Raw genomic sequence first — 15657 nt, 5'->3', positions numbered from 1 at the left:
TTGTATTTGGTATACTGGCAAATAAATAGCAAATAAACTGTTTGCATGTATCTGCTGTATTCCATCAATTTTAAAACTTTAATACAGTTTTATGCTGTTATGTTGCAGATTTCCTATTTCGTAGTTTCAAGACAGGCCAGTCTTTATTTTTATCACTATTTTATAAAATCATGTTATAGTATATAAAGGAAAGGCAACATAAATAGTTTGAATTGCCTTGTGCTGGTGCTGCTCTTCTTGTAAGTCTAAGTTTTGCGCAAAATTCTTTTTTTCAGTGCTTCACAACTATTTCACTCTAAAAATTGGCAAAGGGAAACTATAATGCGATTTACTTTACTGATTAAAAAAATCTTAGTTTGTGTTTTATTGTTTTGATGTTGAAGCTGAGGTCTGTGTGTAGTCCAAACGGGGGCGCCATCACGGTGCCTGGCCCGGCGTGCGTCTGTGTGGAGGCTCGCTGGACGAAGGGAGGGACGTGCCTCATCCCGACGGAAGGAGAGCCGCTGCCATTGGCTCCTGCGACGTTATAAATGTAGGCAAATGGAATTTACCGGCTCAGAGCAGGCGGAGACACCGGGGGAAGAGAGCAGGCGCGCAGGCTTGGAGGCACCGAGACCAGCTGCTTCTCGACGGTTCACACACACACACACACACACACACACAGGATTGGACTCATTTTTAAAATCTTTGATCCCGACTCAAATCAATGAAGGAGAGACGCCCGTGTCAGAAGTTATCTCTGAAATCCAGCATGGATCCCAGTCAGAGTGTGAAGTGTAAGATAGTGGTGGTGGGGGACAGCCAGTGCGGGAAGACTGCGCTGCTTCACGTGTTCGCCAAAGACTGCTTCCCTGAGGTGAGACCCTGCAGCCACGATGCATGTTAATAACACACACAGATACCACGACCAGCACATCTCATTGTTCTTCTGAACCTGGCTGTGTCACGTGGATTGTTCCAGTAGTGATGAAGGACATTCATGTTGTAGTGCTTGATACGTGTTGGGATGAGTTTTGGCTGAAATCCAAACGTAGTAGTACCAACACCTTTGTAGTATACGATCGTGTTAATAGGGTAATAAATCTAACGTTGCTCAGTTTCTTCAAAGTTTAAAACCTGGCAGCTTTCCTCCCTGACCTCCCCTCTTCTAAATGTTTCCCGCAGAGCTACGTCCCCACTGTGTTTGAAAACTACACAGCCAGCTTTGAGATCGACACGCAGAGGATCGAGCTCAGTTTGTGGGACACCTCAGGTAATCCTCACCTCCAACAACCTCTCTGTCTGACTCATGCTCCAAGTGTCACCTTGTGCCAGTTGTGGCGGTGGTGTGGACATGTTCTGACACGCACCTCGGTGATCAGTCACTCTCCAGTTGCTGATTTGAATGATATGGAGCTAGTTTATTATTAACTTTGTGGGGTAGAATACACCCATGTTTGACTACATCATAAATAAATAACAGGTTTTAGCCCAGAATGTCCAAATCAGAGACAGGAGAGTCCCAGGGCAGCTTTTTTTTCTCAAATAATGAAATTAATCTGTGACCCATTTTAATCAATGTAGCACAGTTAATCCTTTCCCATAGTCTGGAGTCGCTGTTCCTCGAAACTGCACGTTTCCCCTCAGATTAGATCGGGGCTTACCTTTTACCTACATGGAGACGTTCAGCCTCGTAGCTCAGTTCGAGCGCAGAAACGCCTCAGTGGAATGGATCTGATTTATGAATTCCTCCCAGCTGAGCAAAGCTCAAGTGGAAACAGGAAAGGAAACATAATGATAGGCCGAACGGAGCTCATATTCATACATCTGGTGAACACACTTTGAAATTCATCCTGCTTCCTGTGCTTTTTGGGAAGGTTGAGCAACATTGGCTCAGCAGCTTTTTTTCTTTTTAATCTCCTGCGGGTTAGACTTTGTGTTTGGGGTCTGAAAACCAGCATCGTGTGTGTGTGTGTGTGTGTGTGTGTGTGTGTGTGTGTGTGTGTGAGTAAACAAACCCATTTTCCCATCGATCATTGCCTGAGCACTGAATAGCACAGCAGCGAGGTGTATGTTTCATGTGTGTGAGCATGTGGTGTTTGTGTGTGTGTGTGTGTGGGAATGAGAGGAAAATCCCTGGCCTGGAATTCCTGAGTGACGTTTGGGTAACTTGAAGATCGAGGTCAGTTTGAGATCTTTCTTTCTTCCTTTGGAAACACGCAAAACATCAGACTGGAAAATCCAACAGCAGCTTCTTAAAAGCCAGATTTCTGAGCAGTTTTATACTTCAGAGCAAATGAAAGTAAAAGCATCTGCAGAGTGGCGCTCCTTTGCCGCCTCAGTAACTCTACAAGAAAGTGAAACAAGGACATCAAATTGAAAATTCCTTCATCCCTCCAGTTTTGTGTGTAAATGTGGAAAGGCGAAGAAATGAAAACTGGCCTGAGTGAGAATTTTCTTTTATTGAATTGTGTTGGCTGCTTGCCTGGAGCCATTTTTCTTTTTCTCTGTTTCATAAAAGGAGTGTTGGGGGGTGGTTTCCTATTAGATCATTGGATTTTAGAAGGTGCCAGATACCCCTATACCAACCCACCCCCTACCTTCACTCCAAACCCACACCCAGCACACAAACACACACACAGTGACCAATTGATGCAGCTTTCAGCTTGACTGGTCCCTTTTTTTTTCTCCTTTTTTCTTTTGAAACCCCCATCTGCCACAGCCAATCCAATTGATCCCTTATCTCCTGAGGTGTGTGTGTGTGTGTGTGTGTGTGTGTGTGTGTGTGTGTGTGTGTGTGTGTGTGTGTGTGTGTGTGTGTGTGTGTGTGAGAGACCCAGGCCTGCACTCTGACAAAGACCAACACGAAGGGAGGAAGACAAACATTGTGGACTGCCACCCGCTCTTCCCCTCCCTCTCAAACACACACCTCCACACACACACCGAGGTGGTCTTTGTTCTGCAGTGATGAGTGGCCTAATGAGCAGCCTGCTGTTTATATGTGTTTGTGTTTAAAGGGGACGGTGAAGGGAGTAATTCGGCCCATTAAGGTAAATTCCTGCCAGTTATACAGCCTTCCATTTGCCCCCCTCTCCCCTACCTACTTGTCTGCTCTAGCATTGCCACCCCAGTCTCAGGGTGAGGTCCGCCGGGGCCAAGGCGCGAGCCTTTGATGCTTCTTTCACCAACAGGGGAAGTGGTTTACGTTGTCTGCCTCCGTGTCTGAATGAGCAGGAAAAGTGCTTGTTTGAGAGTCAAACAGGAGGATAGGAAAACCGCGTGGGTAAACAGAGCAACCCCCGTGGCTCAGCACCTGCGTGCCTTAGGTCTTTTCTCGTTTTACAGAGTGGAAATGAGCATTGATTATTTTTTTCAAATCAGAAAATCCACCAAAAACCCCCCCACAAAACATAAAAATACCCCAATTCAAGCATCAAATTCTTAGATTTGGAAAGGAACCACCAGGTAGGAGTTACCCTTTTTACAAATGATGGCTCCGACTTTTGTCCCTTATTCATTGGGTTTCATTTTTAACCCCTTGGTGTTGGAACAACAAGCAAAAAACAAAACATTCACACAGCTTTGGTTTAGGTGACCCATTTCTACATACATTATATTCGCTCTCTGTTTTGGTCTCCATCAGCTCCTGCTGTGACCACCAGCTGCTAGCCAATCTGCTCTGCTGTGGCATTTGTTGTTTTTAAAAATGTGTCCTAGCTTTTTCTCTGAAAACAGCTGCTTGTTGCACCTGGAAACAGTCATTAAGAAAGACCAAGACTGTAAAGCTATAAGCAGTTAGACCAAAACAACAAGCTAAAGATGCTAAAAGGCCAAGTGGTAGAGCTAAGGGAGACCGGAGACTTTCTTTGGTCATATGACCTCTTTGTTTATATTAAAATGTCGATGAAAGCCACTTCAAAACTGCTGTCGTTTCATTTCCTGTCAATCAACTAATTGTTTCTGTGCTAATCCGAGGCTCGCAGAAGATTGCTTTAAACTGATTTTGCACTTTTCACAGTTGAAATGTTCATAATATACTTACGCTGGAACTGAGCTGCAGGAAACGGCTTAGTATTTTCATACTTCCGAAATCGGTCTGGCACAGTTGTTCCAACTCTTAGGCAATTTCCTAAAGCTACAACAAATATGTTTTCAAGCTTAACAGGAAAATACAAGAACTAGAGGACTTTTCCAGTTCTAGAAATCCCAATGGGAAACATCAGACCCAGTGGATCTCATTTGACAATATTTATCACAGGGAATATATATGGGGAAAATAGTTTTTTGTTTACTGCGCACATTCAAAGTTGACCCACTTTGCAAACTGGGAAGAAAGACAGATAAAGGAGTTGTAATGGAAGATGCATAATGGCAGAGCTTGGTCAGAGCAGCACAGATCATCCTTCCCTTCTATAGTTACTAGAGCATATCACATGTCCTGTTTCCCATGTAGTGCAGGACAGCTTAACTATGGGACTTTTGCATGCACTCAGTAAGCTCCTCTGCTACTCTCTCTCTGACACACACACACACACACACACACACACACACACACACACACACACACACACACACACACACACACACACCCCCAGTCTTCAGTCTGTAACCATTGTTGGATTGGATCACATTTCTGGGCTCAGCGAATTGGAGCCGCATGTCTGGCATTCCTCAGACTAAAGGTTTCTACTTCCTCCTCTACAAAGACCCCCTTTGTACCCAGCAGGCCCAGATCCTCAGCCAGTGAAAGAGAAGTGGTGTGGATCACTAAAGCCTTACCTCGTTTCCAGAGGGGAGAAACTGAATCACGGTAGAATTTGCCGACTGACTGTGGGATGGTGATGGTGAAGCAGTGTATGAACTGAAGGACAGTGGGTTCCTGGGAGAGATTAATGGACTTCCTGTCTAATGTCATGGAAGGACTTTTTTTCTTTTTTTTTAAACACCTGACATTAAAATCCATGTCCGGCCTTCACACTGAGCACTTTGCATTCTTGGCTCCCCGTGTACATGTGTCTTGCCAGTCCATCACTGAGAAACATCTGACTGTCCTAAATGCTTCACCAGCATCCCTTTTGGCCCGACTCTTGACTCTTACCCAATTGGCACTTTGTTATTGTGGCCAAAGTAACCTCTCGAAAGCTTGTTTAAGTAAAGTTTAGTGTACTTTTGGTCAGCTCATATCTCAGTGTCTTTTCAGGAAGTTTCTTTCAGCTGGATTACACAATTTGAGAAGTGAAATGGATTTCCTGTTTTCAGCCCTTTTTGTGGACTTTTTATTTCTTCAGTTACTGATTTCTTAGACTGTATCATGGCTCATGGAGTGCCATATGATAGTATTGTATCTTAAACAAATTTAGCTACACTGCAATTGATCCTAGTGTAACGTAATGTGCCGTGATGTACTGAAACAGTACAGTATAGTGTACAGTACTATGCAGTAATCTTGAGCCACCTCTAGCTTCTTTATATTTATTGAAACATGAAGAAATATAAATGGAAATCCAATATATGAAGGAAAACAGTCAATCTTTACAATTTCATTGAGCTTGGAAGGCAATATTTGCTGAAGCATTTGGGAAGTTTTTTGTCTTTTAATTAAGTAATCTTCAGGAATAGTTCTCCAGGCTTCCTGAAGGATATCCCAAAGCTCTTCTTTTGGATCTTGGCTACCTTTTTGTTCTATTCTGTCAAGATGATCCCACATTACTACAGTAATTTTTAACTTCTGTGGAGGCCAGGCACTTTCTCAATAGTGGATCCAAATCTAAGAGCACTTGTCTGCATTTATAATTCCATCAGTTTTGACAGTATTCCTGACACCGCTGACTGAAATGCAGCTCCAAACCATGGCAGAACCTCCATCATGTTTAACAGATGGCTGTAGACACTTGTCGTTGTACCTCTCCTGTAACATCCTCCATAGATGTTGATGGTTTTTAACCAAAAATATCAAATTTGGATTCCAAGTCCAGCTTTTGTGTACCTCAGCCTTTTCCCAGAAGGCACAAAAGTACAGTTATGCCTGTCAAACTGCGTCATGTGTCATTATGACACATGACACACATTTATAATGATAAATCTTAATGGTTGGTCAGCTATTATATGTTGCATAACTTTCAATAATGTACTTTTTAAGGTATTAGATCACGTTGTAGTGTATCATAGTGAACTTTAACATAACACACATGCACAACAGGGGCGACTGTGTCTCAGGTTGCACCCTACACATCCAGTAGGGGAGTGTGAGTGTGATAAAAGTGCTAGGCTATAGATGGACGCACTGTATAGGTGGGTGGGACTCGTAGTAGAAAGTGCTTTGAGTGCTCAAACTGAGTATAAATGTGCTCTATAAGTACCAGTACATCCAGTTACCACTTACATGTGTTAACACAACATACCAGTGTGTTACAATGGTATTGCTATATTAGCATTGGCTATTTAACACAGTACAAAATATACTGAATTATTAAATTGCATCCAAAGATATTTTGTGATACCAAAGGTTACTTTAATAATCCTTCATGTCCAGATTATAGATTTACTGCAACAAATATCATGGTAACCACAGCAACTACAGCAGATAGTCATACGTGTATAAGTGTAAATTGTAGCGCGTGTGCTTGGCAGGCGAGCGGTATAAACTTGCTGTATTTCTAGACGTGCCTGTCAACGTCTGTTGTTTCCACAGGTGTCCCCCAAAGGCCTAATGCCTCTTTTTATGTATTTACGCACACACAAGCTCACCGCCCAGCAGCTCCGTTCTGCTCAGCTATGTTAGCTATGCAGTAAACCAGCAGGCCTGCAGATCTGTTGCCATACCTCCAGACTGTAGACTGTCAGCCGCAGCTGGCTTACCTCAGGTCTGCATGTGCTTGTGTGAGATAAAGCAAAAAGCTGTTATTGTGTGAAGTTGATGTCTTTAACATTATGGAATATTTTATGAGATTGCATGAATAGACCAGAATGTATTTTCCACATCATTTCATGTAGATTCATTGCATTAAGTGGTGCTTTTTATCCAAGCTATTGTGGAAAGTGGGCTGAAAAAGCACAAGAGCTTTATTTATTCCTTGATCACGACCACAGTGGGCATTTAGTGGCATTCTACAGTTTCCTCTTATGTCATTGTGCCCAACAGCAAGACACAAGACAGGCTATGGTTAATAGAAGGCGAGAGAGGATGGAGGACATATCGAAAGGACAGAATAAGGGAGGACAGGGTGTGTGTCTTTCTTCCAGATTTAGAGATCCTGTGGGAGAACAATGACAGGAGCTAATTAGATGACAGTTACCAGGTCTTTGTGTGTGTTAGCTGTGGGACTTCCTCTTATCTTTCCACTTGGCAGGAAGATGACCTCAAAGCGGAGGCTGGTCTCAGATGCAGAACTAATGCAGTAACGACTCTAAACAGCTGACAAAGAGGGAAACATCTGCTATTAAAAGTTATTAGCAAAACACTTCCACAGAGGGTCGAATTTTAAATGCACCATGTTGAAATTACAGCTCTCGTTGGATTTAGTGCATTTATAGCAATGAATAACTTGCAGGTAAATTCACAGAAATATGTGCAGACATAATAACACAGCAACTTCACACTGCAGCTCAGATACGCATTTCCTCTCATTAGGTTAATAAAAACAGTCTATTCATTGTGAAATGTCAACCGATTCTACAGCATGCCCTTTTAGTCGCAAGGTTTTATTTTTCCACTGATTTGTTCCAGGCTACAAGCACTGGAATAAAAAAAATCGAACAGCCCATTGTGGTCATGATCGATTGCGAGACGGTCATGAAAAATGGGAAATAAATTCTTGTGGGGGATACCACATTCCCCCTCGCCTTGTATTTCCTGTGCTCCCTTGATAACAGTTCAGCATCTGGCCTTTTGTTTAGGCAGTATCACCTATCAGGCGGCTTTCCAAACCACTCCAAGAGCCAGTGGGAAATAACAAGTTCCCATTCAAACTACACTGTTTAGATCAAGATATCAAAATAATTTATTCAGTTCATTCCAACACAAGATTTTAGGAGCAGGTACAGATTAATAGGGAGCAAAAAACTATCAGATTATATGCATCAATGCAGACACGTCTTTGATAGGCCAAGATCGTAATCATAATCCTTTTTGAGCCAATATATCAGACTGTATAAGTTAGCTCGTGAAGGTTAACTTTAGTAATAGATACTGTGGATTTTACTGTTAAGACTGGAAATACTTCATTTGTCCCATGTTTGGGAAAGGCGACCACCTTCTTGGGAAGTCCACCACAACTGTTAAGGAGTTGAACGGATACACACAATATACCGAAGAGGGTGATAAATCTACTGCAAAAAAAAACTATCCTGAAAACACACATGTGGCTACCTCGACATGATCCATTGCGTTCCTGAGGTCGTGTTTTGAAGCCTCGAAGTGGATTTTCACTGTTGCCGTCTTGGTTGCAAAGACTGGATGCGACAAGAAAGGTGGTTCTGACTGAGAAACCACATGCTTATTGGCTAACGACTTGTGATTGACAACTATCAATTGACCCAAAACAAGTGACTGAACCCATGATCTCACCAGAAGTGTGCACAAAGGTCAAGACAGGTCCCAGACTTATTAAAAACAAAACAAAAACTCTTTCACCAACTAGTCTTCCTAAGAAAATACAATGATGAAACCAGTATGAGGTTGCATTTTTGTGTGTGTGTGTGTGTGTAACATCTGTAAACTGATGTCAAAGAGCTTGGCTAATTATGACTAGCTTATCTGACAATGTCCGTCCGTACTGTTTTGATAAATGTTAGCAACTGCTAAATATTTTAATTCCTTTCAATTGTTAGCAAGAATTGCTAGAAGTTGTTGCTAACTTGCTATTCATATAGCAAATTAGCAAGAACTGCTAGCAAGAATTGCTAACAATTGAAAGGAATTAAAACATTTAGCAGTTGCTAATGACTGACGGCTAATGATAGAAAATGCAAAATAATGCATCATATCAATGTCTCAGCAGCTTTTCTCCTCATTCTGTAAAATGATTGCGTTAGTTTACATTTTAATGTAATTTTTAGTGTAATAAAATGTGTATATAGTAGGCAAAGATGAATTTTTTTTGTAAAAAAACAGTTCTGCCATTAGCAAAGCTTAATGTGCAGTTTTTCATGCCAAGTGTTGAATTACATGCAATATTAATTCTTGTGTAATTCTATATAATAACTGGGATCTCCTGTATATACATGGTATGGAACATTACGGACATGGATATTTGAGATGTCTGTACGCACACTTTAGCCATTGTCGTGCTTTGTTGTGTGGGGTCCAGGCCTGGAAGCATTGTTTAAAACGATGTCATCTCCCATCCAGACTGTTTAGATTAGGAACACCAGCTCTGTGTGTGTGTGTGTGTGTGTGTGTGTGTGTGTGTGTGAACCAGTGCATTCCTGACTTTTCTCTGCAGCCGTGTTTATAAAAGACCTCCCAAGGGAACCTAAAGTTACCAAAAACAAAATTCCCCAGATTCTTGGCAGTCGGTTGTGTGTGTGGTCACTTCTTGCTTGCCATGTGATCTTGACTCACCTTGACATGACGGTAAGCTCCCCTCCCCCCAGCCTCCGATGCGCTTCAGTCAGGCGGTGAGATGGGCGTCGCCCTCGCACATGGTTTCAATTTGAGGAGGGAGTCATTTCCTCGCTCTGAAGTTCTATTCCTTCAGAAAGATTTTCTGTTTCAGTAAACGATCTTGTTGTAGTCAGCACATTTTTTCTACTGATGCGGCACTATTTGTTTTTCTCGCCTAGTTGCTATGGATTATGGCTGAGCTGCAATCATGACGTATGAGAATAACTATCTGTAGTGCTCAAGTGATAATTTGGTCTTCCTTGTGCTTTCTTGAAACAGACTTTGATCCTGCCCCTCACTTGAATACTGTTATTTCATTTGTTTAAGCAAAAACCTTCAATGCCAGACATATTTCAGGTCTTCCAATAAAAAATGAAATCTACCAATCTACCAAGTTTTAAATAAGAACACCTCTGCTAACCAGCTCTGTAATTCAGTTTTCTGTTCTGCAGCTCTGATGGCAAGTTTCTTCTGATGTCCCTTGAGCTGGATCCCTGTGAAGATTATCCAATAATAGCAAAACTGCAAATTAAATCAGGAACATTTATCAGCCTGAGCTGGCCACGTGTTTCTTGGCTGTCTGTTGAAACAAAAGAGGCTGCTCGCACAGTTATGCGTACAGCAGTTTTGTCCTTGCGCAACAGTGTGTGAATGCAGTTCAAGTTTCTTGTTTTCCTTTGTTTTAGGATCTCCATACTATGACAACGTGAGGCCCCTGTCCTATCCAGACTCCGATGCTGTACTCATCTGTTTCGACATCAGCCGCCCAGAAACACTCGACAGCGTAATGAAAAAGGTTTGTTGCTCCTCTCGGGCAAATCCATGCAGGAAACACGTCTTTAATTAGCTCGATTTTTAAAACATTCCTCTCAAGTACTTTGATTTTTGTCTGAACTGGTGACAGAGGCCTGGATCAAAGGTCTGCAGTCGTTTCTTTTTTCTGTGATCTCAGTCATGTGAAGTCGTATAGCTGTAATGTGACTTCAGTGTCAGGTCAAAACCCTGCTGTGGCTGGACGTGTCACTGGCTGATTCTCACATGCCCAAATGTGTGCTGTACATCAAGCAACACAGGTGGTGTCAGTCATCTGACTGGTGGAGAAACGACAAAATGTAAAAGTCATTATCTTCCCACATTAAAACACACCTGGCATGTGCTCGTATTTTTGCAAGGCATTTCCTGTTTTTGCTCGCTTTCTGCCGACCTGGAATGTTTTCTCAAAGCAACTCACGTTTACCAGAATTAGCGGTCGAGACAGAGATGGTTTTGTCTCGCTCATTAGGAACAGAGATGACCTCAGATGCACTGGGATTTTTTGGCCCTTTCAGTCTGCCGCCGTGATGGGTAACATCAGTTATCTAACCATTTGTTGTCTTGTGTTGCACACTGTAATTGAACCTGTTGTGAGTAATTGGGAACACGTCATATACAGCTAATCGCTAAGCTTGAACTGAAGCTTAAAGTGCTTAAAGCTGTGCTAGTCGAAGGCTGCGTTTCAGACGATGAATGCCTACATGAGACGTAACCTCGGTTTAGGCTTTTAGGTTGTTCAGACACATTATACAAACCAACTTCCTCCTCAGATGTCAATGAACTTGATCCCCTGACCAGCCAGACAGCCAGCCCTGAGGCACATTAGCCTCAGATTAAAGCCCCAAGAGAAATACCATTGATCACAGAGCGTATATTGTTGTCAGGGAGGAAACATGGAGATTACTTCTAGTTCCTTTCTAGGGTTCAAAGCAATGAGGGGCTTCAGGAAGTGGCAGCTTTAACCTTTGTACTTAAAGGGCAGGTGTGGGGGGGGGTTATCAAATTCTTTATTAGGGCAACAAACATTTGAACACACTCACAAGAAAAACATTCATTTAAAACACAACATTTACTTTATTTTTATGTCAGAACTCCTGAATTATTGAGGCTGTTTTCCTTCTTCACAGTGGAAGGGTGAGATCCAGGAGTTTTGTCCCAACACCAAGATGCTGTTAGTCGGCTGCAAGTCGGACCTGCGCACCGATCTGAGCACACTTGTGGAGCTTTCCAACCATCGACAAGCGCCAGTTTCTTATGACCAGGTTTGTAGATTAAAAGAACATTTTGAAATGTTAGATGGTTCCAATTTCCTGACTCTAATCAGGTCATTGCCGTGTTTAATTGACCCCTGTGAAAGTGTGCAAATCCTTTCGTTATTGACGCAAGCTCTTTACAAAAAAATAGAACCTCAGTAAGCCTGAACGTTTTCCTTCTTAGGGTTCCAGCATGGCCAAGCAGATCTCGGCGCCCTACATCGAGTGCTCGGCCCAGCAGTCAGAAAACAGCGTCAGAGACATTTTCCACGTGGCCACGCTGGCCTGCATCAACAAAAACAACAAAAACGTCAAACGCAGCAAGACCGCCCGTGCTAGCAAGAGGATTTCACACATGCCTGGTAGACCTGACCTGGCGGCCGTGGCCTCGGACCTCCGGAAGGACAAAGCCAAAAGTTGCTCGGTCATGTGATTGCACAGACTAAATCGGATCAGACTGAGGAGAATGAGGACAGAGCACAGTGCAAGCAGGAAGTTATGGGGCAATGCTCTCTCTCCTGCATGCTAAAGACCCCTTATTTGTCTGGAAAGGGGTTCTATAAGCTTAATTCATGTACATGTTACTGGAATACTCTGCACCAATGAAAACTCAATGCATAGTAAGCATCCCACTCAACGCAGCCCCAACCCCTGCCCCACCAAAAGAGGAAGCTATCTATCACCTGCCTGGGGATGTGACCTGCTTCCTCTGGGAGGACAAAGCGGATGCAGTCAAGGCTTTCCATGCTAACAGGAAATGAGCAGGGGGAATGATGTCATTAGGAAATGCTCATTTATAAAAAGATGCGTAGGAACATGTGGTCTCCTGAATAAGAGCGAGAGCCGGCAATGGGGTGGTAGGGTAGGGGGGTGCTGCCTCGGGGGAGGAAAAAAAGAGGAGCTGCTGTTGTTTGTGCTGGATCAAAGACTTCTTCCTCGGAGGGCTTATACAACAACTCGTCACTGTGGTTTGGAACCGATTCACTCCCACCTCTACTCCTGTAACTGTTAGTCTGTGTGCAGAACAGATTAGAAGATTTATTTCTTAATTTCTTTCAATGGAAACATGAAGCTGAGTGTCCCCTGTCTCTGATATGTTGTTGGTGTAATGTGAAGTCATTGGTGTATAACTGTGTCATTGCTTTATTTTCATCCTGATGAGATTGAACCAATATTACATTCTTTTACATCAGCAGTTATGGATAGACTCGTGAAAACAAATGCATACTGCAACAGTGCAGGTTAGCCTTTTTTCTCCCAAAACAGAAATGGTGTACTTTAACCCTTTTATTGGGCCCTAAATGGGTCCAGTGAGCTTTAGCTTAACAAAAATTAGCAACCAAAAATAGAACACTGTATATGAAATATGGACATAGCCACTGTGACTTATCCACAACCCTAATGCTAGCCACAGCCATGTTGGGTTTTTTTGAACGCAAAGTTACATTTTGGACAAGAAGATGGAGTTGTGACTTTTGCTCCCAGATCTGAGCTGGATGAAGATATATTTGCGTCCAGTTAAGTAACTTGGATTAACAGAAGCAAACCACAGATAAAAGATGGATGTAGCCAGTGTGATTTCATCTACTGATTACTAAGCTAGTAGGCTGCCTTCTTGGTGATTTGAACTTCGATTTGAAGTGCAAGAGGCAGATATGACTGAGATACCAATGGAGACCAATGGAGACTGTATATTCACAGGTTGTTAGCTAGTGAACTAGCTAACAGTTATAGTCAGCTATATCCTTTGTTCTGTAATGAGGATCACTACAAGTCTTACTCATTATGAACCAATTCTAGCAATTGAACATATAAAATCAGAAGGTCGTCACAGAACAAAGGAGCTGAGAGCCGTTTCACCTTAGACCTACAACCAGTGTGTTTTTGCAGCCAGAGAAGTTTTCCTTTGCTGGCTACTAAGAAGAATGCAGGTGGACGAGTTATAAAAACTGTTAAGAGGTGTCATCAAGGTTCAAACTGTTTCCTGTACCAGTCTGCAAATATTCTTTTTTTTTAGTTTAATAAATGCTGTAAATATAAGCATTTTAATACGGGAGTCTCTGGGGATGGACTTGCTTTTGAAGCTAGCCCCAAGTGACATTAGAAAAACTGGAGTTTTTGGTATTTGGCTTACTTTTTCATCTTCTGGAGGGTCCCCTCGACCTTAACAGGCTGGAATCTTTGCGTCATGAATCACAGCACATTAAAAGAGGATTAAAACAGAAGAAGATCAACAATAACTTTAAATGTCCAAATTGGAGGAAGCTGTGGTTGATTAGCTAGACTGCGAAAACCTCTGCAGGAATGAACCATCCCATGACAGGAACAGTTTGTTTTGTCTCATAAATATCTGCAAACTGTATTACTGTATTGGTCACTGAATAAACGAGGGAGACAACCAAAGGATGAAGAAGCTAGCTGATATGTGGCAAACTTGCTAAGGCTTAATTTAGACTTATAAGCCGAGTCTACCATGTAGCCTGTGCTAGTGGCAGATGGTATTGCCACCATTTGTACCTATGTGGGCTATGTTGACAAAACGTGTGGTTACATTTTCAGTACATTTCTGCACTTCAGTTTATCACGTAGGGCTTTAGAAGAGTTACGTCATACTTATGGCGCAGATTTAACGCAGAAACATACATTCACTGTAATTAGAAGGACTTTGCCCTCTTCAGTATTAAAAGAAGAGGTTATCAGATATTTGGAATACCAGGAATGCCACGATACAGATGACCTGTTTGTTTTTTAAAAACTAGTCCACTTAGCAGTTAGCTTGCTAGCCCTCACCGCACTGCACATTTCACAAACCTCTGGAGATGAATTTTGCTGTTCGACTTTATGCTGTGACCAGACCTTAACTCGGAAAGGATGATTGTATTTTTTTTCTTCCATGGGTCATTTCAGTGTTTGAGTATCATGACCTCCGCAGTACTATCACATAATGTAAGAGATTTGTGTCAATTTCAAAATTAGTCTTTTTCCAAAGTCTTGAGAAACAAGTGTTTTTGAACTAGTGATTTTTTTCTTCCTCTCAAACAACAGTGCAATGAAGAAGCTGTTTAAATATCAACGGTATTGATGCACTTTTAATGTGACCATCAGCTTCTTAATTAGCTTGTTCAAATGCCAGTGCTGTCACATTTGTCAGCTCAGCGCCCGAGTCCTTCTTTTCTTTTCCTAATCCTTTCTTCCCTGTGTATACACACGTTTTCTTGAATGTTGATGTCACCTTCAAAATGTCTTTGTCAATGTTGTTGCCATAATATTTATTGAATTCTATATTTTTCCCTTTAGAATAAATGCCAATAAAACTGAAGAGAAGTGTGTTTGTGTTCATTATCGGGTTTTTTTTAGAGATCTCAGTTCATGTGTTCAGGATGTAGTTTGATTATCCTTCATGGATGGTCAGGTACTGTTAAATTATGCCATGCAGACATAAGATTTATTGTGCTTTGAGTTCACAAAGGAAAGCTCTGATTTGGATGCTCTTTTGCTTTAGATTTCCAGCAGACTAGATGCCTTGCGGCTACACTGACAATTCCAATAGAAACAACATCTACAAACTCCAGTGCATCTATGGGACAACCTCATTTGTGCTTCTGTAAGAGAGTAATGTGCTTCAAGGCAGGAAGTGTGCTAGAAATCCATTCAAAGAACCTAAAAAGGTGGCTTCAGCTATTGTGCTTTTTAAGAAAGATTCTGTACAGTCATTTATTTACTCTCCCATCAAAAATCCAAATCTCATAAATTAAAGATAACCAGCTTATTGTTCCACAACCAGACTGTTACGATCCCCCCACACCCCAACCCTTCCCAAAATGCATGTGAAAGTATGACCAATGTGGCAGAAACTTGACCCCATTTTAAGGGATTAGTCAGCAGGGGACAGATTCTAATCAGAATCAGGTTTTCTGTAATTAGTTTCAGAGTTTTCTGGTACACAGTGGCTTGATTGCTGTTTCTTAAACATTTATTCCCAGACACAGCAGTTTCACTGTGATGCCC

The 15657-nt window shown here is 42.1% G+C and overlaps 1 protein-coding gene across 1 annotated transcript; it reads left to right on the top strand.

The window, feature by feature from the left end:
- Positions 1 to 544: 544 nt before the first annotated feature.
- On the top strand, positions 545 to 14978 carry rnd3a (Rho family GTPase 3a). Its single transcript, XM_031757803.2, has 5 exons — positions 545 to 856; positions 1165 to 1252; positions 10270 to 10379; positions 11524 to 11658; positions 11834 to 14978. The coding sequence occupies exons 1-5, from the start codon at positions 707 to 709 to the stop codon at positions 12080 to 12082; spliced, it is 732 nt and encodes a 243-aa protein (XP_031613663.1). The 5' UTR covers positions 545 to 706; the 3' UTR covers positions 12083 to 14978.
- The last annotated feature ends 679 nt before the right edge of the window (positions 14979 to 15657 follow it).

The sequence above is a fragment of the Oreochromis aureus genome, linkage group 23, assembly GCF_013358895.1.
Source record: "Oreochromis aureus strain Israel breed Guangdong linkage group 23, ZZ_aureus, whole genome shotgun sequence".
In the NCBI taxonomy this organism is placed as follows: Eukaryota; Metazoa; Chordata; class Actinopteri; order Cichliformes; family Cichlidae; genus Oreochromis; species Oreochromis aureus.
The sequence above is the reverse complement of the archived record's forward strand: the minus strand, read 5'-3'. Positions and strand labels throughout refer to the sequence as shown.